General features: G+C 52.3%; 1 protein-coding gene across 1 annotated transcript; it reads left to right on the forward strand.

Moving 5' to 3' along the window:
• The first annotated feature begins 77 nt into the window (after positions 1–77).
• On the forward strand, positions 78–8,571 carry COQ4 (coenzyme Q4). Its single transcript, NM_001434700.1, has 7 exons — positions 78–209; positions 285–416; positions 1,476–1,572; positions 2,113–2,215; positions 6,685–6,814; positions 7,368–7,461; positions 7,978–8,571. Exons 1-7 carry the CDS (start codon positions 140–142, stop codon positions 8,153–8,155), a joined length of 804 nt encoding a protein of 267 aa, NP_001421629.1. The 5' UTR covers positions 78–139; the 3' UTR covers positions 8,156–8,571.
• The last annotated feature ends 801 nt before the right edge of the window (positions 8,572–9,372 follow it).

Raw genomic sequence — 9,372 nt, forward strand, 5'->3', positions numbered from 1 at the left:
TGGTTTTTCCCCTTAAAAGGACCTCCGCCCAGTAGGTATCAAGTCCTTGTGACTTCTCCGGCGCTCCGTCGCCGGAGAAGTTTGGGGCGTCGGCCTTGCCCCGCCATCCTTCCGCGGACGTCCGACAGCGCCCGCTGCCATGGCGACGCTGCTGCGCCGGGCCCTGCGCCCCTTCCCCCCGCTCCAGGGCCCTCCCGGGCCTGCTGCAGGCAAGTGGCCCAGGCGGGAAGGAGTCCTGGGGGCCCCGTGCATCTTTGACCCGCGGCCTTTTTCTTGCCCTGCAGATGTCCCCCTCCGAGCCGCGAGCCATGGCGCTGGCCTGCTTTACCCTGAACACATCCCCACCTCCCCACTGCAGAAGGCGCTGCTGGCCGCCGGCTCTGCCGGAATGGCGCTTTACAACCCGTATCGCCACGGTAAGGCAGCCCGTGCCTGACGCTCCCGGGGGCCCTTGAAACCTGGGCGGGTCCTGATCTCTTTCAGAGCCTCGGTTTCCTATGGGTAACTGGGGACTAGACCTGGCTGCACCTCAAAATCACCCACAACGTTCATGAAAATGCAGATGCCTGAATCCCACTCTAAACTGACTCAATCCTAATCTGCCGGGAGTGGGGAGCGGAGGGAGCAGGGACGCGGAATCTGAGTTTCTGCCTTTTTTAACTACTCCCCGGGAGATTCTGTCATCCAGCCACATTGAGAACCTCTGGACTATTTAAATAGATGATTTATGAGCACCTATCAAATTATAACGTCGTACTAGAAATTAGCTTTATGAGGTCAGGGACACGACTGCCCCGTTCTCCTGTATTGGCAGCGTTTTGGATAGTGCATGGCATACAATAAATGTTTGTTGGATGTATGAACAGAACATCCTAGGATCCTACAGGGTCCTTCCCATGCCTTCCAGGATCTTAAGTCGGAAAGTACTATTACTCCTACTAATAAAAACAGTAATGCTAAATGCTCACTGAGCACTTATGCTAGCTGCTCACTGCACCAAGCGTTTTATATGCATGATGTTCTTGATTTCTCACATTAACCCTATAAGAAGGGTGTTATCTGCACTTCATAAATTAGGACAGGAGGCTTGGAATCGTGAAGTGATTTGCACAAGGCCACCTAGTTAGTGACTGCACCTGGGTCCAAACCCAGCACTCTCTCATGCCAAAGCCTGTACCCGTCAATGGAGACATGATATTCTGTTGTGATAATGGGTGTGAAGGTGATTTATAAACTCTTTCAAGCACTGTGCTGACCAGAGCCACCTCATCCTTTTAGATTGATAGCATTGATGATAGTAACTCTAGATATGCTGAGCCCTTACAGTGTGCCAGGTGATATGCTAAGTTTAACATGAATCCTCATAACTAAGAGGTAGGTAGATATTTTATCTTGTAGGAAACTAATGCTCAGACTAGATCAGGTAACTTGCCTAAGATCGTATCCTCCATTTATCTCCATTTCTTTCCTTTCAGACATGGTCGCAGTTCTAGGGGAGACCACAGGACGCCGTGCCTTGAAGGTCCTCAGGGATCAGATGAGGAGGGATCCAGAGGGTTCCCAGATCCTGCAGTAAGTCCCAGCTCTGCCTGAGCGATGAGGAGCATTCTCTGGGGATCCTATTCTCTGTGGGGTCACATTGTGCTCCTCTCGGGAGCCCTTCTTGTACTCTGGCCATGGATGGCTGCACAGGCTGGGCACTGCCCAACTCCGGGGGTACTGTTCATATAGACATTATGATGACCCCTGGGTAGTGCCATGTGGTGGCCTCAGCCCAGTTTCAGCCACAGGGCTCTGTGCCTTCACTAAGCTCCCATAACACACGCCAGCTGTACCCCACACCCTTACCTTCAGTGCCCTTTGTGAGTACCCTGATCACATGTGAGGCCTGCCTGCCTAGATTGTATCCTGACAGGCAGGAACCACATCCTTAGCTTGTGGTAGTCTCCTCAGCCCCTGCCACTGGTTTGGCTAGTAGAAGGTGCTCCATTAGGACATATGGCCCCATTGCTGCTCTCTGCCCCTTCACGAAACCCACCTGCTCTAGCTGGACCTTTCACCTGCCTTTGCTGGTGCCCTCCCAGTAACTAAGTCCTGCCTTCTGCCTTGTAGAGAACGACCCCGAATCTCACTCTCCACCCTTGACCTGGGCAAGCTCCAGAGCCTGCCTGAGGGCTCCCTCGGCCGCGAGTATCTCCGTTTCCTGGATGTGAATGTGAGTTTCTAGCTTCTGTGCACTTTGCAGTCACCGGGAGGGCAGAGGAGTGGCACAGGAGTGATGTCCTGTGGAAGGAGGAACCCTGAGCTGCCACTATGGGCAGGAGTGCTTTTCAATCCTTTGTGCCAAGGCTTGTCATTTTCCCTTGGACAGGCAAATAGTCTGGGAACGTTACTCCAAGCAGTAATACTAGCCAACATTTATTAACCGCTTGCTGCATGCCAGATGCCAGGCTCATACATGATCTCACTGCGTCCTCCCAGCAACCCTGTCAAGTGTGTTCTATTATTATCCCCGTTTAGTAGATGAGGAAACTGAGGCTCAGAGCAGCTAAGCAACTTGCTGATCTCATACAGCCAGTATTAATGGAGGCCAGTATTAATGGAGTATTCAAACCCAGATTGTGCTCTTTAATTGCTGCACTGTATCCCCTGTTCCAGGGACAGTGCTTTCCCTAGAGTATGACACGTTGTGGCACTCTGCAGCCCCAGGCAGGGAGGACAGGGGCTGGGGGGTGGGGGAAGAGTCTCAGTTACTGAGGAACTCATTCATTTGTTCAGAATCTGCCGTGTGCCGTCCATTGTTCCAGGTGCTGGGATAGAATGATAACTAGATGGACAAGGTCCCCCCTCATGGAGCTAATATTCCAGTTGGGGAAGTAGACAATAAAACAGTAAAAGAAAAAATATTCATATAAAAATTAGGCAAGATATTTATCGAGTACTTAGAACATACCAGATACTGTTCTCCGCAGTTGGGATACAGTGAATGAAACCAGCAGAGAGCCTGCCCTGGTGGAGCTTCCATTCTGGCAGGTGGTGCTGTGAGGACAGCAGTCAACATGATAGAGGGCTGGGCTGGAGCGGGGGCACTTCTGATAGGGTGGTCATTGGAGGCCCCTCTGAGGAGACTTGGAAGATGAGGAGGAGCCAGCCCTGAGGAGAGCTGAGGAGGAGCATTCTGAGCAGAGGGACTGGCAAGTGCAAGGCTCTGAGTGTTTAGGAACAGGAAAACTGACCACTGTGGCCATAGAGGAGTGAGTCAGGGACAGGCAGCCAGGGGGCCGGGAGGTCAGCTGGGCCACGCCCTGCCAGTCATGAGAAAGAGTCTGCATTTTGTAATAGGAGCAAATAGGAAGCTATTGCAGGTTTCCAGCTGGGTAGTTGCATGATCTGATTTATAAAGGGACCTTAGGATACAGCTTGGCCACCTTCCCTCTCCCTACCCACCTCCAACACCTACACACCCGATCAAACCACGTCTGCCAAGTGGCTGTCCAGCCCAGCTGCAGGAGCCAGCCAGCTGGAGGAGGTGAGGGAGTGAGCCAAGGTGGCTTTAGAACTGCGTGTCTCAACCTTAGCACTGTAGACTTTTTGGGTCAGATAATTGTTGTGGAGGCTGTCCTGTCCATTGTAAGATGTTTAACAGCATCCCTGGCCTCCACCCACTAGACACCAGTACCTCCCTAAGTTGTGACAACCACCAATGTCTCCAGACATTGCAAATGTCCCCTGGTGGACAGTTGAAAACCACTGCTCTACAAGGTTATTGTCCCTGAAAAAATAATCTGTTCCTCGTACTGTCCTGACACTTGCCTCTGCCCCATTTTATACCATCTCCTTCAGATTTCACCAGGATACAAGTTATTTCATCAGTGGGAAACCCATCAGGGTGACCTGCCCCAAGTGCCACCCAGGGAGGGACAACCTTCTGAGGTTCCCCAGCGCCTTTCGTCCTGTTGCTATGGAGGAGGTGGGACTGCCAGGGCCTCCATGGGCACCTTGTCTGGTCACAGCCCTAGAGATTGTGACACTTGTAGAACATGGAAAGCAGCAGCACACAGAATGGGAAGGCATGCCTTTGTCCCAGCAGAGATTAAGTCAAGGTTCAAGGTGAAGTCACCTCCCTGAGGCTGATGTTGGCAGGAGGTATGGTCATCCTGGTGACATCAAGATTACAGGTGGCTCGGCCTGGGCTCTGGAGTTCATCGTAGCCTGAGTCAGAATCCTGCCTCTTTTCCCAGCTTTATGGCCCTGGGAAAATCATTTGATCTCTCTGAGCCTCAGATTCCTTATCTGAGGTAAGGAGACCTAAAGTTTATCTTCCAGGGTACTTAGATGGCTTACTAATAATGGGTATTAAGACTACTGGCTTTGGAATCCAGCAGACTTTGTTTCAAGTCCTGACTCAGCCATTTGATTAGCTGTGTGACCTTGGGCAAGTTACTTTATCTCTCTGAGCCTTATTTTCCTTTTCTGTATCTGAGACTCATACCAGTATCTACCCCCTAGATGATCATGAGGGTGAAGTATGATAATACATGTAAAAGACATCATACACTGCTGGCACATGGTAGGTACTCAATAAATGTGGCTGCTCTCGGGGCTGGCCCCATGGCCAAGTGGTTAAGATCTTGCGCTCTGATTCGGCGGCCCAGAGTTTCGCAGATTTGGATCCTGGGCATAGACCTAGCACTGCTCATCAAGCCATGCTGAGGCGGCACCCCACATAGCACAACCAGAAGGACCTACAACTAGAATATACAGCTATGTACTCGGGGGCTTTGGGGAGAAGAAGAAGAAAACAAGTAGCTGCTCTCACTGTGATCGCCTTGAGGTTCGTATAGCACGGAGAACCCTGCAGAAGAAATTAGGACCTGGTACCCAAGGAGGCCACAGACCATGGCACTGAGCCAGCAGCCCGAAAGCCATGAAGATGTCAAATCTCTCGCCCTCTGGACAGGCTGAGGCCATGTTTTGGGAACAGGAAGACCAGGTTCTTCCCACTCTGGGTGCTCCTGAGCACTCAGAAGGGTAGGTAGGTAAAGGAGGATGGCTCATGTTCCTTCCTGGATCAGGAAAGTGCCTGGGGGCTGGCCTTTTACTCACGCAAGAGGTGTAGATCCACCAGGCCCTGGAGCTCCTACAGTGAGCCAGACAGAGCCAGCCCTGTCCTCGCGCCTGACAGGCTGCTGCGACACTGTTCATAGAAACAGAACTCAAGCCACAGAGGTAATTTTAAGTCTGCTGCTGGCCACTTTAATAAAAGCAAAAAGAAACAGGTGGAATTATTTTTAATGACATATTTTATTTAACTCAATATATCTAAAATATTATCATTTCAACATGTAATCAATATTTTAAAATTATTAAGATTTCACATTATTCTCTTCATACTAAGTCTTCGAAATCCAGTGTGTATTTTTCATATGCACAGCACATCTCAATTGCAACGTGTCACTTTTCAAGGCTCAGTGGCCTCATGTGGTGTGCGGCTGCTGTACTGGACCGTGTAGGTCTAGCAGGGCACCTTAACGCTCACACGCAGTAAACATTATGGTACGGTCATCTTGGGCGCCAAGGAAAGGTACAGGATGCTACAAGAGACCGTAATGTGGGCCTCATCAGTCTGAAGGGCAGGGACAGCCTCCCCCGAGAGGGGACACTTAAGCTAAGTCAAAAAGGCTAAGTAGGAATTAATCAAGGTGAAAATGAGAGCACCCTAGGCTGGGAGCGGCTCATGCAAAGGATCAGCGGCCGTGGGGGCTTTTGTTTTTCATTTTCTTTCTTTTTTTTTTTAAGATTTTATTTTTCCTTTTTCTCCCCAAAGCCCCCAGGTACATAGTGGTGTATTTTTAGTTGTGGGTCCTTCTAGTTGTGGCATGTGGGATGCTGCCCCAGCATGGCTCGACGAGCAGTGCCATAGTCTGTGCCCAGGATCCGAACTGGCGAAACCCTGGGCCACAACAGCAGAGCGCGCAAACTTAACCACTCGGCCATGGGGCCGCCCCCCCATTTTATTTCTAATTATGACTAAAAAAAATAACACAAAATTTACCTCTTAACCTTTTTGGTTTTTTGAGGATGATTAGCCCTGAGCTAATATCTGCCGCCAATCCTCCTCTTTTTGCTGAGGAAGACTGGCACTGAGCTAACATCTGTGCCCATCTTCCTCTACTTTATACATGGGACGCCTACCACAGCACGGCTTGCCAAGCAGTGGCATGTTCGCACCCAGGATCTGAACTGGCAAACCCCGGGCCGCCAAAGCAGAACGTGCACACTTAACCGCTGCACCATTGGGCCAGCCCTAACCATTTCTAAATGAACAGTTCAGTATATTCACATTGTTATGAAACCAGTCTCCAGAGCTTCTTCATCTTGTGAACCTGAAACTCTATACCCATTAAACAACAACCACTTCCCCCTCCCCTCAGGGGCTGCTTTGCCATAGATTCCAGCAGGCTACATACATTATGTGTGAGTTGGGGTAGGCCAAGGGGGTGCCAATTCTACCACCTTCCCTGCCCAAGGACTCCTGGCGGCAGGTATGCACAGAAACAAAGTCCCCAGAGATACTTGGTGGGGCATGAGTTTGATGAGAGTTTGGTAGAGCCAAGGAGCGGCTGGCAAATTGGGTCCTGGGAACGGTTGGGAAGGGGTCTAGGGGAGGCTCATGGTTGTCAGAGGGTCTCCCCAGATACCCGGGCACCCACCCGATTCGTGGATGATGAGGAGCTAGCGTACGTGATCCAGCGGTACCGGGAGGTGCACGACATGCTCCACACCCTGCTGGGGATGCCCACCAACATCCTGGGTGAGTGCCACCCTCCCAGCTGCCTCGAGAGTGGAGGGTGGGTGGGGCGAGGCCCTCCAGCCAGCCTGTCCACCTGGCTCTGTCTTCAGGACCAGGGCAGGGCTCACCTATCTCTGCCACCCACCAATTAGCTGGCTCAGTGCCTCATTTTCTACTTAACCCGAACATCTTGGTAGCATCTATGCCACGCGTGCCCTCTCCTCTATCCCCACTGCCTCTGTGGCTCCTGTACTGATGTGGCGGCGTCCAAGCATCAGGGCTCCCTACTCTGAAACTCTCAGCAGCTCCCTAAGACCTGTAGGTACCAGCCTGGCTATTGGGAGTCCTCTGCATTCTGACCCAGGCTTCCTTTTCAGCCCTTGTTTCCTTCTGCTCTTTCTTGGACCCTCCCCTTCACCTCAAGGAAGGAGCCCAGCACAGGTGGGGACTGGGCATGGCCGAGCCCTGGTAGAGGTCAGAGAGGAGCAGACACCTTGCTGTGCCCTGCCATGCACACCACTGGCCTCTCCTCCTGGCCCCTTCTCACTTCCCACTCCCCCGCCCTGCCTCCCAGGAGAGATTGTGGTGAAGTGGTTTGAGGCTGTCCAGACTGGCCTGCCCATGTGCATCCTGGGTGCACTTTTTGGACCAATTCGACTGAGTGCCAAGTAAGTTCTCAAGTGGCGAAGGGCCGGGGGAGAATTGAGAGGGGCTAGGGCTCCAGGAAATGGGAAGAGCATGCAGCCTTCCTGCGCATACCCCAGTGGTTCTCCAGGAAGCCAGAGTGGAAAGAATGGGGCAGAGAGGTGACAGTGGCCTGGCACAGGGTCTCTGGGGCAATGAATGAAGCATGGACGTTTCATGGGACCCTGGGGTCTCTTGGGCCAGGCCTCAGTGGCAGGTCAGAATGATGGAGTTGGGGCCGGGGGGACAAGGTAGCGTTAGTTTCTGGAGCTAGGTGGCCCTCACATTAAATCTGGGTTTTGGCATGTTCAAGATGTGTGGCTTTGGGCACAGGATTTTACCTCACTGAGCTTCTGTTTCTTTATCTGAAAAATGGGAATAATAACTACCTCCTCCTTAGGTCTGTGTGGGGATGAACATGAAAATGCACAGTAACTGCTGGGCACACAGTGTGCCCAGCCCTCGGACCTTATGTCTTCTTTTCCTCTGCTGCCCCACAGGAGCCTGCAAGTGCTGGTCTCTGAGCTGATCCCATGGGCAGTTCAGAATGGGCGCAGGGCCCCGTGTGTCCTCAACCTGTACTACGAGCGGCGCTGGGAGCAGCCCCTCAGGGCTCTACGGGAGGAGCTGGGCATCACGGATCCCCCCTGCATGTCGAGGGCCTGGCCTAGGCCCTGAGCCGCTGAACCAGGGGGGCCTGGCCTGGCTTCCCCTGGGGGCAGAGGACTCTTTTGCCAATACCTTTGTTCCTTTTCTTTGAACACTGACTCTGGGACATCATTTATCAGAATTTGTCGTAACCACTGCTGAGTGGCTTTGAGGGCCAACCCAGGAGGGAGCAGTCTGTGCAGTGGGGTTCCCAGGCAAGCCAGGACTTAGCCAAAGAGAACCACATGTGACCAGGAATCAGTTGTCTAGGTTCATATGAGATGTCTTGGATCCACACCCCCTGTTCCAGAACCCTCCCTGCCAACCAGGGTTTTCTGGGTGCCAAGCTAGGTATCCTCGCAGGAGTGAGGGCTACACCCAATTCCAGAGGCCTAAGTAGGGGGAGGTGAGTCCCCACTGTCTGAATAAAGGCTCCCATCAGGTCACGTGTCTGTTTCTCCCATGACTGGCAACCTGTGGCAGACTTTCCCTCCAGCCTGAGCTTCAGCTGCTTGTCCTGTCTCTGGTCTGAAGTCGGCCGACTGGGACTCAAATTCCTAACTCCTCCACTGTTTTCTAGCAGAACGACTCAGGACAAGTCCCTTCCCCTCTCTGAGCCCATATCATCATCAGTAAAAGGAGAATGAGAGCAGTACCCACCTCCTGGGGTTACTGTGGGGCTTTCGTGAGGTGACACTCAGAAGAAGGGCTTCAGAGGAAGGACCTAAGGGGCAGGAGCTGTTTTAGTCTTGCTGTGTTTGCAGGTGGAGGAGGCAGCTGCGAGGCTGCAGGGTCATTTTCCTTGGATCAGAGCTAAGGAGTGGGGACGGGCAGGGTGACAAGTATGGTTGGAGGAGTGGGTGGCCCCATCTTGGGACTTAGAACCAGAAACACTCCCAAGATGGCAGAGCCTTTAGAGCTTTTGGGGGGCCAGCTCCTCACTGTGTGGATAAGACAACTAAGGCCCAGAGAAGGGCAAAGAATTGCCTGGAATAACTAGAACACAGGCCACAAGCCCTCCTGGTTGGTTTTCCTATGCTTCAGTTCCCCATCGATGATGAGAGCTGCAGTGTATTTACAGGTGTACTATGTGCCTAAGTACTTGAGAGGCATTCTCACATTGACACCTCCAACAACCCAAGGAGGGAGGTGGTACTGTTACTTGTATTTTACTAATGAGGCAATAGGAGCAGAGCTGGGACTGGAACCAGGGGTTGTCCGAGGACCTGCCCAGCACTGCGACACCA

The sequence above is a fragment of the Equus caballus genome, chromosome 25 (genome assembly GCF_041296265.1).
Source record: "Equus caballus isolate H_3958 breed thoroughbred chromosome 25, TB-T2T, whole genome shotgun sequence".
NCBI lineage: Eukaryota > Metazoa > Chordata > Mammalia > Perissodactyla > Equidae > Equus > Equus caballus.

Bases quoted from the DNA above. Each gene is read 5' to 3' on its own strand.
- COQ4 (NM_001434700.1), top strand. From the start codon at position 140: ATGGCGACGCTGCTGCGCCGGGCCCTGCGCCCCTTCCCCCCGCTCCAG. The intron at 210-284 runs GCAAGTGGCCCA...CTTGCCCTGCAG, and splicing joins CCCTCCCGGGCCTGCTGCAG to ATGTCCCCCTCCGAGCCGCG. The intron at 7,462-7,977 runs GTAAGTTCTCAA...GCTGCCCCACAG, and splicing joins CCAATTCGACTGAGTGCCAA to GAGCCTGCAAGTGCTGGTCT.